Source organism: Aquarana catesbeiana, linkage group LG04 (genome assembly GCF_042186555.1).
Source record: "Aquarana catesbeiana isolate 2022-GZ linkage group LG04, ASM4218655v1, whole genome shotgun sequence".
In the NCBI taxonomy this organism is placed as follows: Eukaryota; Metazoa; Chordata; class Amphibia; order Anura; family Ranidae; genus Aquarana; species Aquarana catesbeiana.
Window position 1 is genome coordinate 672,278,520 of NC_133327.1, and position 22,642 is coordinate 672,301,161.

Here is a 22,642-nt window from a genome sequence, read left to right on the forward strand (position 1 = left end):
ATTTGGGTACAGTGTTGCATGACTGAGTAATTAATTGTCATTCAAAGTGTGAGAGCGCTGAAAGCTTGAAAATTGGTCTGGGCAGAAAGAGGGTGAAAGTCCCCAGTATTCAGGTAGTTAAATCATTTTAGCCAACCCAACGTGTTAATCCGTAAATTTGAAATGGTGACAAATTTCAGTACCCTATAATTTCCATAGGCGACACTTTAAAAGCCTCCTATAGGTCATCAATTTAGAGTTACTAAGGAGGTCCGGTGCTAGAAATATTGATATCACTCCAGTGTGCGGCAATATGTAACATGTGTAACACCATAGATGTTTTCATGCGTAGGTGCCCTGATGTGTGCATTTATGTTCATCTATGGGGGGGGGGGAGCTCAAAAATAAATTTGGGGAGAGATTTTAAGTGCTTGGGTGTAAGTTTTTTGTTTAATTTTCTTTTTTTATTATATACTGCGGACGGCAGCGCAGCTGCTTGAATGCTTTCATCTGACAGGCAGGAGTCTGACGTGCACACAATCCCGGTGGCTGGCTGTAGCCTATGGGAATGTGTATAACACCTCCCACCCCTCCCCCTGCTATCATGTCTTTACACGTACGGACCCGGCAGCAAAACTTTTTTTTTTTTTTTTTTCATTTTGGATAGAGTATGGGAGGGTCATAACCACTGTCCGGGTTTTTTTTTTCTGCCATATATGTCCCATTCAGGAGATTTCCCTTTACTTCCTGTCCCATCACCAAAACAGGAAATGAGTGAAAATCTCTGCAAATTAAGGGAATCCCTTGGCCCCCCCCCCCCCCCCCCCCCCCCCCCCCCCTATTACTTGTCTGGGAAAAAACACAAAATTTGGGATTTTCTTTCACGTTCAATGATAATGGTAAAACGGGACAAATAGAGAGGGTGAATCTCTTTAACGGAGACACAGACAGCAATAAAATCTGACCGGGGGTTCTAATCCCTCTCTACATCCCTATTAAAAAACTAATGTAGCACCCTCTAGTAGTGTGCTAGAGAGAGTAGGTAAATTTGGGGCGGGTGACCTTAGGCCTGGACTCGTGTGCAGCCAGGAGAAGAGATCCTGGAGGAGAGAGAGCAAAAGAGGACAGTGGGAAAGGACCACTGCTAGAGACTCCAGAGAGGACAACTGGTAGCAGCCAGGAGGGCTGGGTGAGTGAAGCACAGTTGGGAGGACTGGGGAGGCACATCTGAGAGGACTGGGAGTTTGCAGTTTGAATGGGTGCAGAACCAGAAGAGTGGACTGTGGGAAGAGGCAGCTGCAGTGAGGAGGGCTGGCAGGGCCTGAAGATGGGTTACAGAGCTCAGTAGCCATGTGTAGGACCGCTAGCACCAGAGACTTTATATTTGCTAAACTATAGGAGGGCCCACAGTCCCTGCCTGAAAAGGGCAATTGCTAAAGGCCTGGCTGAGTCAGTGTCGGGCCTAACCACTTTGTGCTAGCTTGTGCCAGTAGATTAGAGAGGAAGCAATGTGCTGGAGGATTACAGAAAAAGAGATGTGCTGGAGGAGAAAGACCTGGAGATTAGAAAGGAAGAGATGTGCTGGAGCAGAAAGACCTGAAGATTAGAGGAAGAGATGTGCTGAAGGAGAAAGACCTGAAGATTAGAGAGGAAGTGATGTGCTGGAGGAGAAAGACCTGGAAAATTGGAAAGGAAGAGATGTGCTGGAGGAGAAAGACCTGGAAAATTGGAAAGGAAGAGATGTGCTGGAGGAGAAAGACTTGAAGATTAGAGAAGAAGAGATGTTCTGGAGGAGAAAGACCTGGAGATTAGAAAGGAAGTGATGTGCTGGAGGAGAAAGACCTGGAAAATTGGAAAGGAAGAGATTAGAAAGGAAGAGATGTGCTGGAGAAGAAAGACCTGAAGATTAGAGAGGGAGCGATGTCCTGGGGGAGAAAGACCTGAAGATTAGAGAGGAAGCGATGTGCTGGAGAAGAAAGACCTGGAAAATTGGAAAGGTAGCGATGTGCTGGAGGAGAAAGAACTGGAGATTAGAGAGGAAGTGATGTGCTGGAGGAGAAAGACCTGGAAAATTGGAAAGGAAGAGATTAGAAAGGAAGAGATGTGCTGGAGAAGAAAGACCTGAAGATTAGAGGAAACAATGTGCTGGAGGAGAAAGACCTGAAGATTAGAGAGGAAGCGATGTGCTGGAAGAGAAAGACCTGAAGATTAGAGGAAGCGATGTCCTGGGGGAGAAAGACCTAAAGATTAGAGAGGAAGCGATGTGTTGGAGAAGAAAGACCTGGAGATTAGAGGAAGCGATGTGCTGGAGAAGAAAGACCTGGAAAATTTGGAAAGGAAGAGATGTGCTGGAGGAGAAAGACCTGGAGATTAGAGGAAGCGATGTGCTGGAGAAGAAAGACCTGGAAAATTGGAAAGGTAGCGATGTGCTGGAGGAGAAAGACCTGGAGATTAGAGGAAGCGATGTCCTGGAGAAGAAAGACCTGAAGATTAGAGAGGAAAGACCTGGAGATTAGAGGAAGCGATGTGCTGGAGAAGAAAGACTTGAAGATTAGAGAGGAAGCGATGTGCTGGAGGAGAAAGACCTGAAGATTAGAGGAAGCGATGTCCTGGAGAAGAAAGACCTGAAGATTAGAGAGGAGGCGATGTGCAGGCGGTGGAATGCAGTGTATATACTGTATATAGTTGTTCCAAGCAAGTGCTACCAATTAAACTGGGCATCCCATATTTCCCTTACCTCATCCAAGTTCAATCTCCTCAATAAAAAAAAAAATAAAAAACAAAGCATATGGACTGTTCTGTGTCTGAGAGGAGAATGTCGGGCTGGGTAGGGTGACAAACAATCCAACCTTTCAGCAGCCCCTACACGAGTACTGGTACACACACACAAAAAAAAAAAAAAAAAAAGTTTTACCTTTTAGTTGTACTTTTAAGTGTCAGTTCACTATTTCATTTTTTCTAACACTATTGTGTGTGATGAGGTGTTGGCAGCCACTGCAGCGATGTGAAAACCTTGCTCTTCCCTCCCTTCTTTCTGTAGGGCTTCTGGGACAGATCAGAGTGATTCTGATTGGTCAGTGCAGGCACAGAGCCTTGCTTTGATTTGTTCTGGAAGTGCTGCAAAAAGAAGAGGGAGAAGAGTGGGGATTTCAAATTCCCAGACTGCTGCAGTGGCTGTGTGGGCACTGACAGCTCATCACAAGTACAGGGGGGGGACCAAGAGGGTGTGAATTGTGCACCGGCTCGGCTTGCAGTTGTGGCACAGTCCCACAATGTAAAGGAAACTGCAGAGGGCGCCAGCTAAGTGCAGCGTATAGGAAAAGTGTGTCTTCAGGAGAGCAGGTGGTCAGTGATCAGGAGGCACTACTGCTACCTGTTTATACTTCTATTCATCTCAATGAACAAACTCTGCAGCCTGAGATAAAATTTCCACGGCCATAAATGCAAAGCATTGTGGCTGTGGGGTGTGTACAGCCCTGCCAGGCTGTAATTATAGGATTCTGGTGGGTGGTGAAACTGGCTTAGCCAGTGCTGGCCTGTGTTCATCAATGCACCTTTTGTAAGCACCGTGTATAAATAGTCTGATGAACTTTTATTTACAAATAAAGATTAAAATAAAAAAAGGATTGCAATGCATTTTGAAATGTAACTCTGCATGTCAACAACTGTCCCCCCAACACACAATACAATGTGAATGGACCCCAACCTTTGCCCTTCTGTGTTTATTATTAGAGATCTGTGATTTAGGAGGGGTGCTCCTGTCCCTCTCCCCCATAGCTTTAAAAGGTGCTTCTATCCCCCTGATATAAGGGGTGCTCCTGTCCCCCCTCCCCCCCTAATATAAAGGGTGCCTCTATCCCCCCTTCCCCCTGATATAAAGGGTGCTCCTGTGCCCCCTTTCCCCCTGATATAAAGGGTGCTCCTGTGCCCCCTTCCCCCTGATATAAAGGGTGCGCCTGTGCCCCTTCCACCTGAGAGGGGTGCTCCTGTGCCCCCTTCCCCCTGATATAAAGGGTGCTTCTATCTCCCCTTCCCCCTGATATAAAGGGTGCTCCTGTCCCCCCTAATATAAAGGGTGTTTCTGTCCCCTCTCCCTGATATAAAGGTGCCTCTATCCCCCCTTCACCCTGATATAAAGGGTGCTTCTGTGCCCCCTTCCCCCTGATATAAAGGGTGCTCCTGTGCCCCTTCCCCCTGAGAGGGGTGCTCCTGTGCCCCCTTCCCCCTGATATAAAGGGTGCTTCTATCCCCCTACCTCTGATATAAAGGGTGCTCCTGTCCCCCCCATCCCCGTTATAAGGGGTGCTCCTGTCCCCCCTTCTCCCTGATATAAAGGGTGCTTCTATCCCCCTTTCCCCCTGATATAAAGGGTGCTTCTGTGCCCCCTTCCCCCTGATATAAAGGGTGCTCCTGTGCCCCCTTCTCCCTGATATAAAGTGTACTTCTGCCCCCCCCCTTATATAAAGGGTACTTCTGTCCCCCCCTTCCCCCTGATTTAAAGGGTGCTCCTGTCCCCCCTTCCCCCTGATATAAAGGGTTCTACTATCCCCCCTTCCCCCAATATAAAGGGTGCTCCTGTGCCCCCTTCCCCCTGATATAAAGGGTGCTCCTGTGCCCCCTTCTCCCTGATAGGGGTGCTCCTATGCCCCCTTCCCCCTTATATGAAGGGTACTCCTGCCCCCCCTGATATAAAGGGTACTTCTGTTCCCCCTGATATAAAGGGTGCTTCTATCCCCCCTTCCCCCTGATATAAAGGGTGCTCCTGTGCCCCCTTCCCCCTGATATAAAGGGTACTCCTGTCCCCCCTCCCCCCTGATATCAAGGGTACTTCTGTCCCCCCCTTCCCCCTAATATAAAGGGTGCTTCTATCCCCCCTTCCCCCTGATATAAAGGGTGCTCCTGTGCCCCCTTCCCCCTAATAGGGATGCTCCTGTGCCCCCTTCCCCCTGATATAAAGGGTACTCCTGTCCCCCCTCCCCCTGATATAAAGGGTACTTTGGTCTCCCCCTTCCCCCTGATATAAAGGGTGCTCCTGTCCCACCTTCCCCTGATATAAGGGGTGCTCCTGTCCCCCCTTCCCCCTGATATAAGGGTCCTGCTGTCCCCCCCTTCCCCCCATATAAGGGGTGCTCATTTCCCCCCTAATATAAAGGGTGCTTCTATCCCCCCTTCCCCCTGATATAAGGGGTGCTCCTGCCCCCCCCTTCCCCTGATATAAGGAGTGCTCCTGTCCCCCCCTTCCCCTGATATAAAGAGTGCTTCTCTATCCGCCCTTCCCCCTGATTTAATGGGTGCTCTTGTCCCCCCCTTCCCCCTGATATAAAGAGTGCTCCTGTCCCCCCCTTCCCCCCTGATATAAAGGGAGCTTCTATCCCCCCTTCCCCCCGATATAAGGGGTGCCTCCTGTCCCCCCCTACCCCCCTCATATAAGGGGTGCTCCTGTCCCCCCTACCCCCTCATATAAGGGGTTGCTCCTGTCCCCCCCCTTTTCCCCTGATATAAGGGGTGCTCCTGTCCTCCCTGATATTTAAGGGTGCTCCTGTGCCCCCCTTCCCCCTGATAAGGGTGCTAAATGTGCCCCCTTCCCCCTGATATAAAGGGTACTCCCTGTCCCCCCTCCCCCCTGATATAAAGGGTACTTCTGTCCCCCCCTTCCCCCTGATATAAAGGGTGCTCCTGTCCCTCCTTATATAAAAGGCGCTCCTGTCCCCCTTCCCCTGATTATAAGGGGTGCCTCCTGTCCCCCCTTCCCCCTGATATAAAGGGTGCTCCTGTCCCCCCCCTTCCCCCTGATATAAAGGGAGCTTCTATCCCCCCTTCCCCCCCGATATAAGGGGTGCTCCTGTCCCCCCTACCCCCTCATATAAGGGGTGCTCCTGTCCCCCCTTTTCCCTGATATAAGGGGTGCTCCTGTCCTCCCTGATATTAAGGGTGCTCCTGTGGCCCCCTTCCCCCTGATAAGGGTGCTAATGTGGCCCCCTTCCCCCTGATATAAAGGGTGCTCCTGTCCCCCCCTTCCCCTTGATATAAAGGGAGCTTCCATCCCCCCTTCCCCCCCCCCGATATAAGGGGTGCTCCTGTCCCCCCTTTCCCTGATATAAACTGGAGTCAAGCCATCAGACAGTTGAAAATCAGTGGTCTTGCTAATTTGGGGCTCTGTATCTTTAAATTTGCACAGTAAAATCTCACCGTATTATAAATGTTATAGAGGGAGATGTATGTGTGACAACTCTGTGTGATCATTATTTATACATTACATTATTTTATATTTAATATTTCTGTGTTGAACATTCTACCAAAAAAAAACTTGTCTGATAGCAAAACCTCTGATTACAACTATGTGATGACTTCACTGCAGTCTGATATAAAGGGCGCTTCTACCCCCCCCCCTCCCCCTGATATAAAAGGGTGCTCCCCCCCCTTCCCCCCTGATATAAAGGGCGCTTCTATCCCCCCTTCCCCAGATATAAAGGGCGCTTCTACCCCCCCCCTCCCCCTGATATAAAGGGCGCTTCTACCCCCCCCTCCCCCTGATATAAAGGGTGCTCCCCCCCCCTTCCCCCTGATATAAAGGGCGCTTCTATCCCCCCTTCCCCAGATATAAAGGGCGCTTCTACCCCCCCCCCCTTCCCCCTGATATAAGGGCGCTTCTACCCCCCCCCTCCCCCTGATATAAAGGGTGCTCCCCCCCTTCCCCCTGATATAAAGGGCGCTTCTATCCCCCCTTCCCCAGATATAAAGGGCGCTTCTACCCCCCCCCTTCCCCCTGATATAAAGGGTGCTCCCCCCTTCCCCTTGATATAAAGGGTGCTCCCCCCCCCCTTCCCCCTGATATAAAGGGCGCTTCTATCTGCCCCCTTCCTCTGATATAAAGGGTGCTCCCCCCCCCTCACCCCCTGATATAAGGGGTCTTGCTGTCCCCCTCTTCCCCCCCGATATAAGGGGCGCTTCCTGTTCCCCCTCCCTCGGATATAGGAGGCGGGTCTGTCTCCTCCCCCTCTCCGGGGTGAATGTCGTATTCCGCGCTGAGTGTCGCGCAGTCCGCCATGGGGAGCGGAGAGTCGGGCGGGCCGTAGAGGAGAAGGTCGTTATGTCGGGCTCTGGCCGCCCTCCTCCTGGGCCGCTCCCCGATCTCCGGCCGTACGATCCTCCGGGGGTTTTCGAGCAACACACGTCCTCCTCCGCCCCGGGAATGTCCTACCGAGCCCGGCCTCCACACCGATCACCGCCCGGATACCCACACCTTCCGCCCCGATATTATACCGGAAGACACCGATCTGACACTCCTCCGGGGGAGAGGACCCACCAGAGACACGGGGAGACCCCCTCCTCCAACATAACCTGGTACTATACTACACCTCCCCCACCATGGAGACTACAGACCCCCTCCTCCAACATAACCTGGTACTATACCACCCCTCCCCCACCATAAACCTGGTACTATACTACCCCTCCCCCACCATGGAGACTACAGACCCCCTCCCCCCACCATAACCTGGTACTATACTACCCCTCCCCCACCATGGAGGACTACAGATCCCCTCCTCCACCATAACCTGGTACTATACTACACCTCCCCCACCATGGAGGCTACAGACCCCTTCCTCCACCATAACCTGGTACTATACTACCCCTCCCCCACCATGGAGACTACAGACCCCCTCCCCCACCATAACCTGGTACTATACTACCCTCCCCCACCATGGAGACTACAGATCCCCTCCTCCACCATAACCTGGTACTATACTACCCCTCCCCCACCATGGAGACTACAGATCCCCTCCTCCAACATAACCTGGTACTATACTACCCCTCCCCCCACCATGAAGACTACAGATCCCCTCCTCCAACATAACCTGGTACTATACAACCCCTCCCCACCATAGAGACTACAGACCCCCCTCCTCCAACATAAACCTGGTACTATACAACCCCTCCCCCACCATGGAGACTACAGATCCCCTCCTCCAACATAACCTGGTACTATACTACCCCTCCCCCACCATGGAGACTACAGACCCCCCTCCCCCACCATAACCTGGTACTATACTACCCCTCCCCCACCATGGAGACTACAGACCCCCTCCTCCACCATAAACTGGTACTATACTACCCCTCCCCCCACCATGGAGACTACAGACCCCCTCCTCCACCATAACCTGGTACTATACTACCCCTCCCCTACCATGAAGGACTACAGACCCCCTCCTCCAACCTAACCTGGTACTATATACCGGTATATGTGTGTGCCCCACCGCTGACTGCGCCTTGGTATATGTGTGTGCTCCACCGCTGACTGCGCCTTGGTATATGTGTGTGCCCCACCGCTGACTGCGCCCCGGTATATGTGTGTGCTCCACCGCTGACTGCGCCTTGGTATATGTGTGTGCCCCACCGCTGACTGCGCCTTGGTATATGTGTGTGCCCCACCGCTGACTGCGCCCCGGTATATGTGTGTGCTCCACCGCTGACTGCGCCTTGGTATATGTGTGTGCCCACCGCTGACTGCGCCCCGGTATATGTGTGTGCTCCACCGCTGACTGCGCCCCGGTATATGTGTGTGCTCCCACCGCTGACTGCGCCCCGGTATATGTGTGTGCTCCACCGCTGAGTGCGCCCCGGTATATGTGTGTGCTCCACCGCTGAGTGCGCCCCGGTATATGTGTGTGCCCCACCGCTGAGTGCGCCCCGTTATATGTGTGTGCCCCACCACTGAGTGCGCCCCGGTATATGTGTGTGCTCCACCGCTGACTGCGCCCTGTTATATGTGTGTGCCCCACCGCTGAGTGCGCCCCGGTATATGTGTGTGCCCCACCGCTGAGTGCGCCCCGGTATATGTGTGTGCTCCACCGCTGACTGCGCCCCGGTATATGTGTGTGCCCCACCGCTGAGTGCGCCCCGGTATATGTGTGTGCCCCACCGCTGACTGCGCCCCGGTATCTATGTGTGTGCCCCACCACTGAGTGCGCCCCGGTATATGTGTGTGCTCCACCGCTGACTGCGCCCTGTTATATGTGTGTGCCCCACCGCTGACTGCGCCCCGGTATATGTGTGTGCCCCACCGCTGAGTGCGCCCCGGTATATGTGTGTGCCCCACCACTGGAGTGCGCCCCCGGTAGGTATATGTGTGTGCCCCACCGCTGAGTGCGCCCCGGTATATGTGTGTGCCCCACCGCTGAGTGCGCCCCGGTATATGTGTGTGCCCCACCGCTGAGTGCGCCCCGGTATATGTGTGTGCCCCACCGCTGAGTGCGCCCCGGTATATGTGTGTGCCCCACCGCTGAGTGCGCCCCGGTATATGTGTGTGCCCCACTGCTGAGTGCACCCCGGTATATGTGTGTGCCCCACCGCTGAGTGCGCCCCGGTATATGTGTGTGCCCCACCGCTGAGTGCGCCCCGGTATATGTGTGTGCCCCACCGCTGAGTGCGCCCCGGTATATGTGTGTGCCCCACCGCTGAGTGCGCCCCGGTATATGTGTGTGCCCCACCGCTGAGTGACTAATGTTGCTGTTCAACTTTTAGATGCGATTTTGGTTTATATTAGGAATTGGCAAATAAATCTATTATTAGAATTCCCATTAGAATTGTTACATTGTATCTCGTTACAAATCTATACCGTCTTGTGTTTCCTAAAGGAGAACTCTACTCCCCTCTGCTGGTCCCTGAGCTCCCTGCCCAGCCGCTGACCTCTTCGGGTGGCCAGTAAAAAAAAAGGAGATAACCCCCAAAAAGGAAATGGGAACTTTAACCGCAATGAAGGTATATATTTGTATTTTTGTACCTTCGTTGCCGTTAAAGTCCCATTTCCTTTTTGGGCATTACCTCCTTTTTTTACTAACTTCACAAGGGATGTTGGCATTTATTTAGTGGCGTGGTTGGATGTTCTCTTTCTATATCCTCTTCGGGTGGCCGGGCTTCTGGCGCTTAATTGCCAGGGAGTTCAGTCAGATTCGGCATTGCTGAATTTGTACAGTGAACTGCACGTGCGTGGTTCACTGTACAGGGGTGGACAGGCAGGTAAGCAACATGGTGTTGCGCGGACAGGTTTATATAATGGATGGTGACTCTGATATACACTTTATTTGCCAAAAGTATTGGGACACCCCTCCAAATCATTGTATTCAGGTGTCTAAAATCGCGCATCTAGGCATGTGGACGACTTCCACAAACATTTGTGAAAGAACGCGTCTCTCTCCGGAGCTCGGTGAGGTCAATCGTGGTGCCGTGATGGGTGGCCACCTGTGCAATAAGTCCATCCATGAAATTTCCATGGCACTAAATATTCCACAGTCAACTGTTAGGCCCCTTTCACACTGGGGCGGTGGGGGCGTCGGCGGTAAAACAGCGCTATTTTTAGCGCTGTTTTACCGTCGTTTTTGCGGCTGTATTCGGCCGCTAGCTGTGCGGTTTTAACCGCCACTGGCGGCCGAAAAAGGGTTAAAACCACTCGTATAGCGCGGCTATAGGCGCGGTATAGCTGCGCTGCCCTATTAATTTCAATGTGAAGGAGCAGTGAATACACCGCTCCTTCACCGCTCCAAAGATGCGGCTTGCAGGAATTTTTTTCTTCTCCTGCCAGCGCACCGCTTCAGTGTGAAAGCCCTCGGGCTTTCACACTGTAACAAACAGCAGCGGCTGTTTTGGGTCGGTTTGCAGGCGGTATTTTTAGCGCAATAACGCCTGCAAACCGCCCCAGTGTGAGAGGGGTCTTAGTGGTAATATAAGTGGAAGGAACTGGGAAAAACCGCAACTTGGCCACATAAAATGACAGAGCGGGGGCCGGACGCAGAAGTCGCTGTCTGCAGAGTAGACGTGCGCTGCCGAAAAATGTGTTCGTTTTTGTTTTTAATTTTTTTTTGGAAATTCGAAAATAAGAAAGGAAAATCCGAAAATTAGAACAAAAATTCAAAATAATAACAAACTATTAAATTTATAGGTATTGTAATTTCCTTTCAAACGTGGCTGTTAGTGAACGTAACAAATACAAATTTATCCGAAGTTACGTATGCCGTTTCTAAACTAATAGAAAGGAACGAAATAATATTAAGTATTATTATTGTTATTTATTATTATTATTATTATTAATAATTTGTTCCGTTCCATTCATTTAGATACAGGATACGTCATTTCAGATAAATTTGTATTCTTTACGTTCACTAAGTGCCGGTTCACACAGGGGCGACTTGTCAGGCGACTTAGCCGCCTGACAAGTCGCCTCCCGTTCTGTACAATGGAACCGTTCTAGTAGGAGCGACGCAAGTCGCTCTGACTTAGAAAAAGGTTCCTGTAGTATTTTTGGGGCGACTTCAGGCGACTTGCATTGACATCTATACAGAAGTCGTTTTGCAAGTCACCGCTGAAGTCGCGCGCAGGCCGCCTCGGTGAGGCGACCTGCAAGTCGTGCCGTCCCTGTGTGAACCGGCACGTACAGCCACATTTCAAAGGAAATTCCAACACCTATAAATTTAATAGTTAGTAACAGTTAAATTATTAGTTAGTTCAGATTTTCGTTCTTTTGAATTTCCGGATATTCATTCATTTTTAGGAACTTTCGAATTTCCAGAAATTTAGCATATTTCTGAATTAACAAATTTGTCTAAATTCGTTAAAAAAAAAAAAAAGGATTTGGAGCAAAACGAATTTCACCTTTCTACTCCAGAGTCAATAGCTACAGAGCTCCCGCAGGTATGCGGTCTCCTACAGGCGGTGGCTCCCGAGTCCTCTTCCCTTCTCCTGCATCTCGGCGGTGTTCCATCAGATTTTGTAACAGAAGTGACGGTCCGTCGCCGCCATCTTGCTACACCCCGCACTCGTCCACACTAAGGATGCAGTGAGAAGGGGGGAAAGCGGACATCTTGTTACACCCACCAAGAGTTTTGGCATTTCACACTTATTTTTAACTGTAAATGGAGCTTATATAGTGAAATACAAGATTTTAACCGCTTGCCGACCAGCCGCCATGGTTATACAGAGGCACGTTCCCGCAAACCGCCGTAGGTGTACGTCGACTTCTTTAACCACTTGCCGCCCACCCACCATCAAATGACGGCGGGGACGATGCGGCTCTCATTCTGGGTGGACGTCATATGATGGCGCACCCGAACGGCCCCGATCTCTGTAAAGAGCTGCTAACGCGGCTCTTTAATCGTGTGATCGGCTGTGTCCAATCAAAGCCGGTCACATGTAAACAAAGAAAGTGCCGGTCAGCGGCATATCCACGCAGGGGACAGTGAGAGATGTAATCAGCCAGGGCACTGATGATCAGTTCCCTGATTACATTAGAGCGCCAGCAAACCATGCCCATCAGTGCCAGCAATCAACGCCAACCAGTGCCAGCAACCCATGCTAACCAGTGCCAGCAATCAATGCCCACCACAGCCAGAAATCAGTGCCCATTAGTTATGCCAGTCAGTGCTTACTTTCACTGCCACCTATCAGTAAAGCCTATCAGTGCCCACCAGTGCCGGCTATCAGGGCTCGTCAGTGCCACATATCAATGGCCATCAGTGCCACTCATAAGTGCTCATTAGTGCCACCTTTCAGTGCCCATAAGTGCAGAATATTAATGCCTCCTCATCAGCGCCCATCAGTGAAGGAGAAAAATATACTTATTGACAAAATTTACAGACAGAAACTAAGAAAAACTTTTTATTTTTTCAACATTTTCTGGCTTTTTTTTTAGGCTCAGTTCACACGGGGGCGACTTGTCAGGCGACCTAGCTGCCTGACAAGTCGCCTCCCGTTCTGTACAATGGAACCGTTCTAATCGGAGCGACGCAAGTCACTCCGACTTAGGAGAAAGGTTCCTGTACTACTTTGGGGGCGACTTGCATAGACTTCTATACAGAAGTCGTCTTGCAAGTCGCCCCGGCAGTCGTGTGCAGGTCGCCTCGGTGAGGCGACCTGCAAGTCGTGCCGCGTCTAGTGTGAACCGGCACTTAGGAAAAAAATTAAAAACCCAGCAGTGATTAAATACCACCAAATGAAAGCTCTATTTGTGTGAAGAAAATGATAATTTCACATGGTTACAGTGTAGCATGACCGCGCAATTGTCATTCAAAGTGCGACAGCACTGAAAGCTGAAAATGGCCTGGGCGGGGGGGGGAGTGCCCTGTAGATAAGTGGTTAAGGTGATTGTATGTAAAGGCTCATTTTTTTTTTTTAAACAAACGTCCTACTTCCCTCCACTGTGCAGCTCATTTTGCACAGAGTGGCCCCGATCCTCGACTTCTGGGGTCCTGCGGTGACTCTCGCGGCTCCTCCCCGCATTGTATAACCCCCTAGGAGAAGCGCTCTCCCAGGGGGTTAACTTGCGGGCACACTGCCGAGTCCAGCACTTGCGTCCACAGACATGAATGCCGGACTCGGCCCCGCCCCCCGTGTCATTGATTTTGACTGACAGCAGCGGGAGCCAATGGCTGCGCTGCTATCAATCTATCCAATCGAGCCGAGACAACGGGCAGAGGGGAAGAGCGCGTCTCCAACGTGTGAATGACAGGACTCGGGTGATTAAAACGGGGGGGGGGGCGGCAGTGCCGGAAGTTTCATCTTAATACATAGAATACATTAAGGTGAAAAAACATGGGGGTTTACAACCCCTTTTAAGAGCGGTAGCAGGCGCACGCCAGCTGTACGGCGGGGGACCCGATGTGCTCGGCCAGCGGCTGCGATGTCCGCCAGCGAGCGACGATCGCGGGAATGAAATCCAGAAGAGGGACCTGTCAGTGTAAACAGACAGATCCCCGTTGTATCAGGGGCGTTAAGGCCCGTCCACACGATACGAAAATAAGATAGAAAAATTTGTACGACGCGATGTCTGCCGATTTTCGGATCGATAGTGCGGTGCTTTTGACAGCCAAATTTTCTCTTTTTCATCAGACAAAAGCTGGATTTGCACACTATAAAATTTTTGCCGGATGTGAAAAAAGGACGTCAATTTTGTTTGGGTACAAAGTCGCACGACCATTCAAGTGTCAGTTAAAGCGACGCAGTGCCGAATCGCAAAAAAATGGCCTGGTCATTAAGGGGGCAAATCTTCCAGTCTGTAAATGGTTAAAATCCGACAGACTGTTTATTTATTTTTTATTTATTTATTTCAGGTACTTATATAGTGCCGTCAATTTACGCGGTGCTTTACATATACATTATACATTCACATCAGTCCCTACCCTCAAGGATCTTACAATCTAAGGTCCCTAACTCACATTCATACATACTAGGGACAATTTAGACAGGATCCAATTAACCTACCAGCATGTCTTTGGAGTGTGGGAGGAAACCGGACTACCCGGAGGAAACCCGGGTAGATGTTGAATTTTAAAAGCAGCGGCGAGCCTGCTGATCTCACAGGTTTGCTAATCTGACAGAACACCGCTGCTTTGAAAAATCAACATCAAAACAGTCTGAGGGATTTAGAAATAATGAATTTCACTATATAAGCTGAGTTTACTGTTAAAAATAAGTGTAAAATGCAAGACTCCGGTGGGTGTAACAAGATGTCCGCCTGCCGCCTTCTTCCTGTATCCTTACTGTGGCCGAGTGTGGGGTGTACCAAGATGGCGGTCTCGGAACGTCGCTTCCATTACAAAATCTGATGGGTCGCCTAATCTGACGAAACACCGGCTTCTGCCACGTGGCTCCTCCTAGGCATCCAATAGGATCGCCTCTCCCTTCAGCCAATCGGGTGACAGGTCTCAAGACCTGCTTCCTGATTGGCTGGGAGGAGGACCAGTGTGGCAACAGCGACTATTCATTTGCTATTGTCACACAACTGGGTGGGATTACTTCGCCCTGAGCCCACCCTTTCTTGAAGCCTTTTGAAGCCTCTGGCTCTATTCACATGCAGATGTGGAGTTTGGTGGAGGGGGGATTATGGTGGGGGGTTGTTTTTCAGGGGTTGGGTTTGGCCCCTTAGTTTCAATAAAGGGAAATCTTAAGGTGTCAGCATACCAAGACATTTTGGACATTTTCATGCTCCCAACTTTATGGGAACAGTTTGGGGATTCCTATTCCAACATGACTGTGCACCAGTGCACAAAAGCAAGGTCTATAAAGACATGGAGGAGTGAGTTTGGGGTGGAGGAACTTGACTGTCCTCACCTCAACCCAATAGAACACCTTTGGGATGAATTAGAGACTGCGAGGCAGGCCTTCTCATCCAACATCAGTGCCTGACCTCACAAATGTGCTTCTGGAAGAATGGTCAAACATTCCCATAGACACACTCCTAAACCTTGTGGACGGCCTTCCCAGAAGAGTTGAGGCTGTTATAGCTGCAAAAGGTGGGCCAACTCAATATTGAACCCTACGGACTAAGACTGGGATGTCATTAAAGTTCATGTGTGTGTAAAGGCAGGTGTCCCAATACTTTTGGTAATATAGTAGATTTGTACATATACTGAGCCAACCAGGGACACTTCTACCTTCCTCCGCTCTATTAATGTGTCTCGTTGTATCTTCCAGTATGAGAACCCGTGGACCATCCCCAATCTGCTGTCTATGACCCGGATCGGTCTGTCCCCCGTGTTGGGCTATCTGATCGTCGCACAGGATTTTAACACTGCGCTCGGAGTATTCGGTCTCGCAGGACTGACTGACCTGGTGAGTTTATTATTATTATTATTATTATTATTATTAATAAAATCAATATATTATACATTTTTTTTAATTTTTACTCCCCGAGTGACGTGTTTCTGGGGTTCAGGGACACACGCCTGCATGGATGTCTAATTGGGAACAGCCGTTGTATCCATGCAGCCGTTGTATCCCAATTGATGTGAATGGGACTGCCTGCACAGGGTCACACCCCTGCATCCCCCATGTGAGCAAAAACAGCCCTCACACAGGTGTGCGCTTAAGGTCCCTTTCACACTTGTGCGTCTTGTCCTGCGACTTGGGACTGCAAAATCACATGACAAGTCGCCCCCCCCCCCAATGATTTCCAATGAGTACCGTTCATATCTCTGTGACTTCAAAGTAGTCCCTGCACTACTTCAGTCTGACTTTGATGCGACGTGAGGTCCATAGACCTCCCAAGATTACACAGGCATTGCTTCAAGTCGCGTCAAAATCCCGCAACTTTCAGGTCGCACAAGTGTGAAAGGGGCCTAAAGTGGTTGTAGATCCTTCCATATACCCAATGAAGTGACCGGCCTCAGGGGATACACAGAGATGACACCCATCCTCCTACAGAAGTTCTCATCTCTTCTCTATAGATATTCAAAGTCCACAATTTATACCCAAATGGAATTTTTCTTGTACAAAAGGTTTTATTGAAAATATATATCAACAGAAAAGTGCAAAACAGTCCAAATGAAATTTTTATCATTTTCTTCACACAAATAACGTTTTCTTTTGGCGATATTTAATCACTACTGGGTTTTTTTTTTTTTTTACTAAAAAAAAAAAAAAAAATAATAATTTTGCTTTTAGTTTCTGTCAGTAAATTTTGTAAATGAGTAATTTTTCTCCTTCACTGATGGGCACTGATGAGGCGGCACTGATGGGCACTGATAGGCTGAATTGGTGGGCATTGGTGAGGCGGCAATGATAGGCAGCACTGGTGGGCACGGATAGGTGGCACTGATGGACATTGATGGGTGGAACTAATGGGTGACACTGATGGGCATTGATGGGCAGCATTGATAGGCGGCACTGACTGGCATCACTAATGGGCGCTGATTGCTGGCACTGGTGAGCGCTGATTGCTGGCACTGGTGAGCGCTGATTGCTGGCACTGGTGAGCGCTGATTGCTGGCACTGGTGAGCGCTGATTGCTGGCACTGGTGGGCGCTGATTGCTGGCACTGGTGGGCGCTGATTGCTGGCACTGGTGAGCGCTGATTGCTGGCACTGGTGAGCGCTGATTGCTGGCACTGGTGAGCGCTGATTGCTGGCACTGGTGAGCGCTGATTGCTGGCACTGGTGGGCGCTGATTGCTGGCACTGGTGAGCGCTGATTGCTGGCACTGGTGAGCGCTGATTGCTGGCACTGGTGGGCGCTGATTGCTGGCACTGGTGGGCGCTGATTGCTGGCACTGGTGGGCGCTGATTGCTGGCACTGGTGGGCGCTGATTGCTGGCACTGGTGGGCGCTGATTGCTGGCACTGGTGGGCGCTGATTGCTGGCACTGGTGGGCGCTGATTGCTGGCACTGGTGGGCGCTGATTGCTGGCACTGGTGGGCGCTGATTGGTGACATGGTGGGCGCTGATTGCTGGCACTGGTGGGCACTGATTGGTGACATGGTGGCGCTATATTGTAATCAGGGCACTCATGATCAGTGCCCCGATTACATGTTTTGTTGTTCCCTGCGAGGAGATGCCGCTGATCGGCTCTCCTCTCCTCTCACTCTGTCAGTGTGAGGTGAGGAGCGCCGATTACCGGTATCTCCGTGTTTACATGTGACCGGCTGTGATTGGACACAGTCGATCACATGGTTTAATAGCCGCGGCTCTTTAAAGAGATCGGGGTCGCACCGTGTCCTAGTCCTGAGCAGCTGTTCTGGGACGCAGTGATTTGACGGTGGGCGGGCGGCAAGTAGTTAATGTACAAGAACACAATATATTACCCAATTTTTTGATCAAATCTAAAAGATGATGTTTCACTTAGTAAATTGATATCCTATATTCAACGCTTTAAATTTGCACTCGTGGGATGGCAACAAACTACAATAGCTAAAAAAATCTCCATAGGCGACCCCTATGTGCTTGATTTGTTTCTTTCCCAGCTACAGTAGCCAGAGAATGCCGGCAATGAAACCTGGAAGTGGTAAATTGTTGTTTGCTTCCGTGTCAGAGGAGATGTCTGGGCTCCTCCCACTCTGCATCCTAAATCTATTTACTGCGGGCCCACGGAGGCCACAGGGACCACCGTGGGCGGTACTAGTGAAAGGGATGGATGGGGGGGGATTAACCCCTTAGGTTCTGCAGTGAGTATAACGAGCATGCTTCGCTGCATATACTGACTGATTTTACTGTCGTAACACTTTAGCTCATAGTGTGCCGTCATTTTTTATTTTTATTGTTTTTCTCTTACAAAGGAGATGAATTTCTAAAATTCAGCTATAAATAAGACCCATTGTACAATAATACCTCCGCTTCTCCAGCAGTGGAAGGAGCTGACACTATATAGAGAGGGTGACGGTAAATAACGGGACTTTTATTTCTTTTTCCAGCTGGATGGATACATTGCGCGGAATTGGGCCAATCAGAAGTCTGCGCTGGGGAGCGCTCTTGATCCACTTGCTGACAAAATCCTCATCAGTGTCCTCTATGTATGTTTAACATATGCAAATCTGATTCCAGGTAAGAATAGACGTTCACGACTGAGGTGCTAGATATGATTAATCTGGTGGCCTCGGTCAGGACGCCGGCGACGGTGGAGGTGTGTCTTCTGGGCCTGGTGGGGACATTGGTGCCAACAGTGGCAAAAAGAACCTTAATTGGGCTGCTGCTCTTTTATGCCCGGAAAAACATTGCTATGCACTGGAAAAAACCTACGGTACCTTCCTTAGCCCAATGGAAGCGTCTCGTTAATGAGAGTCTTCCATTATACAAAGACACATATATAAATAGAGGATGTCCCCAGAAATATGACAAAATTTGGCGTGCCTGGCTTGCTGAACCAACTACGGTTTGAAGGCTGAAGATAGAGAATAATGAATAAGGTAAACATATAATCATATCAAAAAACATATCCAATTGTGCCTAGGAAGGAGAGTGGAGGATACTATACATGACTAAGATATAACAAACTTTAAAAAAGGGGAAAGAGACACCAATAATCCTAGTTGCCTTGCAGCACTCCGACTAAAAACGTACATGAAGCCATAAATGACTTGAAACTTATTCAGCATACAAACAACTGTTAAGCACTGATGTTAATTTTTATGTAAGATTTGTTATCTTTATTTTTCTATGTTTGTTTGTCCAAAAAAACAATAAAAAAAGATTCTCAAAAAAAAAAAAAAGAATAGACGTTCACATTGTCTCTTCTTTTTTTTTCATGGAGGTAACATTTTAGGTTTGATCCTTCGTTCTATTTGCACTCTTTCTTTTCAATACACATGAAAATATCGTTCCTTGTGATGAGCACCATATGCAGTAGCGCAGTGCAGGTTTGGTCTTGTACCCAGAGAACACTGTAAAGGTTCTCCTCCACTCGTGCAATTGAATACTTGATGAGAATATATAGTAGTTTATACTATTTTTTTTTTTTTTTTTTATTTTCTGTTCCTTTCTCTTTAGGGCTCATTCTTACCAAACACGTTAGGGCCCGTACACACGATACGAAAATCAGATGGAAAAATTTGTATGACGAGCTGTCTGCCGATTTTCGGATCGTTAGTGTGGTGCTTTCCACAGCTGATTTTGCTTTTTCATCAGACAAAACCTGGATATGCAGACTGTAAAAATTTTTGTCGGATGTGAACTCAACGTCCGATTTTCATTTCATTATTACGGTTTTCATACGAAAAATATCATAAGAACAGACTACTCATGCTCAGAAACGAAAGAACACATACAAAACTATTCAACACATTACGTCACTTCTGACGTTGTATTCTGTCGTACGAGAATTTTCGTGTTGTGAGTAACCTCTTCACTTTCCACATGAGAATAGCATGTCCCAAAAAATAATCTAAGCGTGTGTACGAGGCTTTGGACTGCGCTGGGCAGCCTTGCCTAACACTGGAGAAGATGTACTAAAACTAGAGCAAACAGAATCTGGTGCAGTTGTGACAATCTTGTGATTGTAAGGTCTCATAATAAAATATATATACTGTATTTATTGGCGTATAACACTCACTTTTTCACCATGAAAATCAGGTGCAAATACCATGTGCGTGTTATACACCAATACTTCAATTTTAGCTGCCTCGGAGGGGACAGGGAGGGGGGCGGGATGAGCGCCATCACATTACATACAGTGAGAATCTCCTTTTTACTTGGCGGCCTCTGTAATGTGAAGTCCTGTCTCCTGGGCCGCCATTGGACCACTGTTCTGTCTATCATAGGAGATTCTCACTGTATGTAATCTGTCGACGCTCATCCCTCCCTGTTCCCTCTAGGCTGCAGATGGGCATCAATCAGGCTGCACTGATGGCAATGGTGAGGCTGCTGCATTAAAGGCAATGGTAAAGGCTGCTGCATTGATGGCAATGGTAAAGGCTGCTGCATTGATGGCAATGGTAAAGGCTGCTGCATTGATGGCAATGGTAAAGGCTGCTGCATTGATGGCAATGGTAAAGGCTGCTGCATTGATGTGGACTGATGAGTGAGGCTGCATTGATGTGGACTGATGAGGCTGCATTGATTTAAAATGTAAGTTTTTTTTCCTGAAACTTCCCTCTTAAAATGAATGAGCGCGTTATACGCCTGTGCGTGTTATACGCCGATAAATACGGTGTGTATATATGTATGTGTGTGTGTGTGTGTATATATATATTATATTATATTATATTTTTTAGTAACACGCATTATATACTTACCTGCTCTGTTGCAGTAGATTTGCACAGAGCAGCCCAGATCTTCCTCTTCTCAGGTCCCTCTTTGGCTCTCCTGGTCCCTCCCTCCTGCTGAGTGCCCACACAGCAAGCAGTTTGCTATGGGGTCACCCGAGCTGAGCCACAGCTCCTATTTAGACACGGAGACGTGGAATGGCCCGCCCCTTTCTCTCCTCATTGGCTGACTGAATTTGATTGACAGTAGCGGGAGCCAATGAGTAGGGGGAGTCCCGTGCAGCTGAGACACTCCTGCAACATCACTGGATCTAGAGGACCGAGGGGGGGGGCTGCTGCACACAGATGGCTTTTTATCTTAATGGTAACAACCCCTTTTAACCACTTCCCGCCCAGCCTATAGCAGATTGACGGCTGGGAAGTGGTTTTATTATCCTGACTGGGCATCATATGACCTCCAGCCGGATAATATGCCGGTGTGCCCCCGCGGTGATCGGTGTCAGTGCCAATCAGTACCACCTGTCAGTGCCCATCAATTCTACATATCAGTGTCCATCAGTGCCAGCTCATCAGTGCCCATCGTTGAAGGAGAAAACAAAATTTTATAACCGAAACAAAGAAAGAACTTTTTTTTTTTTTTTTTTTTTTTTTCTTTTTTAGTTTGTTTAGCAAAAAATAAAAACCCCAGAGGTGATCAAATGCCACCAAAAGAAAGCTCTATTAGTGGGGGAAAAAATGATAAAAATGTTAGTTTTGGTACAGTGTTGCATGACTGCGCAATTGTCATTCAAAGTGTGACAGCGCTGAAAGCTGAAAATTGTCCCGGGCAGGAAGGGGGTGAAAGTGCCCGGTATTGAAGTGGTTAATTGAACAAGCTGAATTTAGAAGCTGATTGACTGCTATGCACAGCTGTACCAGATTCTGTGTGCACCAGTTGTAGTCAATCTTTCCTTTATAGAGAAGGAAAATGTGCCATAAGCCTCCGTTCACATCGGCGTGATTTGACTAATTGCATGCCAAATCGCAGCCTATTGCCGGAAACCGCACTGTCCCAAGTAGTTCCTGCACTACTTTTGGTAATTTTGGGCAATTTCAATAGACATCTGTCCACAAATCCGTAATAGATGTCTTTCAAAACGCCCCGGAACTTGCACTGAACTGCGGGTTTTCAGCTGAACTTGCATGATTTCAAACCCGCGTTCAGTGCGACCGTACCCTAAATGTTGAATATAGTCTACACCACTGCTGCAGCAGTGTGCGCTCATTTTTTTTTTTTATTTTTTTTTTTTTAACACCATGCTGTGGAGCACTACATTGCATTGCAATTTGCTGTGGGGCAGAAAGAAAAATGTAAATGAGACTTTTTAAAAATATTTTATGTATTACAGGTACTTGTACAATGCTGGTATTTAAAATTACTTCCTACCATTGTATTCAGTACCCGGCCTCTGAGTGAAGAGTTTTTCATATTATTTCATCAAAATATGAAAAAGTCTTCACAAGTGCAAGTCTGAACACCCCAAAAACCTCTAGAACTGAATGTCATGTATAGAATGTAAGATTACAGTTTATTCTGTCCCCCCCCCCCCCAGCTCTTCTGCTAACATTTGTCTTTGTTGTTTTTGTTGCAGTTCCTCTAACAGTAATGATCATTTTAAGAGACATTGCCTTGATTGCCTCTGTGTTTTATGTTCGATATAAGACACTGCCAGCGCCTGTAAGTATCCCTATTATAAATTAAAAAATTAAATGTTTGTGTGTGTATGTGTATATGTATGTATATGTGTGTGTGTGTGTGTATGTGTATATATATATATATATATATATATATATATATACATATACACACACAATTTTATTATTATTATTGTGTTTATGCATTAATTTTGCTATATGTCCTTTTTATGTTTTGGAATTAAAGACGGGATCAATTAGTATAAAGGCTTAAAAGTATATGGAACAATGTTTAGGCCAAAGAAGGCCGTGAATATTCAAAATTCATACAGAATGCAAAAAAAATAAATAGATTTATAAATAAAAATAATAATATAAATCCTGTCATAGCTGTTGTCGGATTATCCGTGGCGTGGTGGGGGAAAATCGATCCCCATAACCTAGGTTTAGAAAGCAACATGGGGGTGAGGGGAAAGTATTACATGCAGTTTGATGATCCAACAACAGCTATGAAGGAGACGGCTGATTCATA

General features: G+C 48.3%; 1 protein-coding gene across 1 annotated transcript in view; it reads left to right on the forward strand.

The window, feature by feature from the left end:
- Positions 1–6,957: 6,957 nt before the first annotated feature.
- The window catches only part of CRLS1 (cardiolipin synthase 1), a gene marked incomplete in the record, with an annotated part of 23,580 nt that continues 7,895 nt past the window's right edge, over positions 6,958–22,642 (forward strand). Inside the window, 4 exon segments of the mRNA XM_073628618.1 lie at positions 6,958–7,383; positions 15,442–15,579; positions 18,151–18,280; positions 22,068–22,153. Coding sequence (XP_073484719.1) covers positions 7,348–7,383; positions 15,442–15,579; positions 18,151–18,280; positions 22,068–22,153 — 390 coding nt within the window.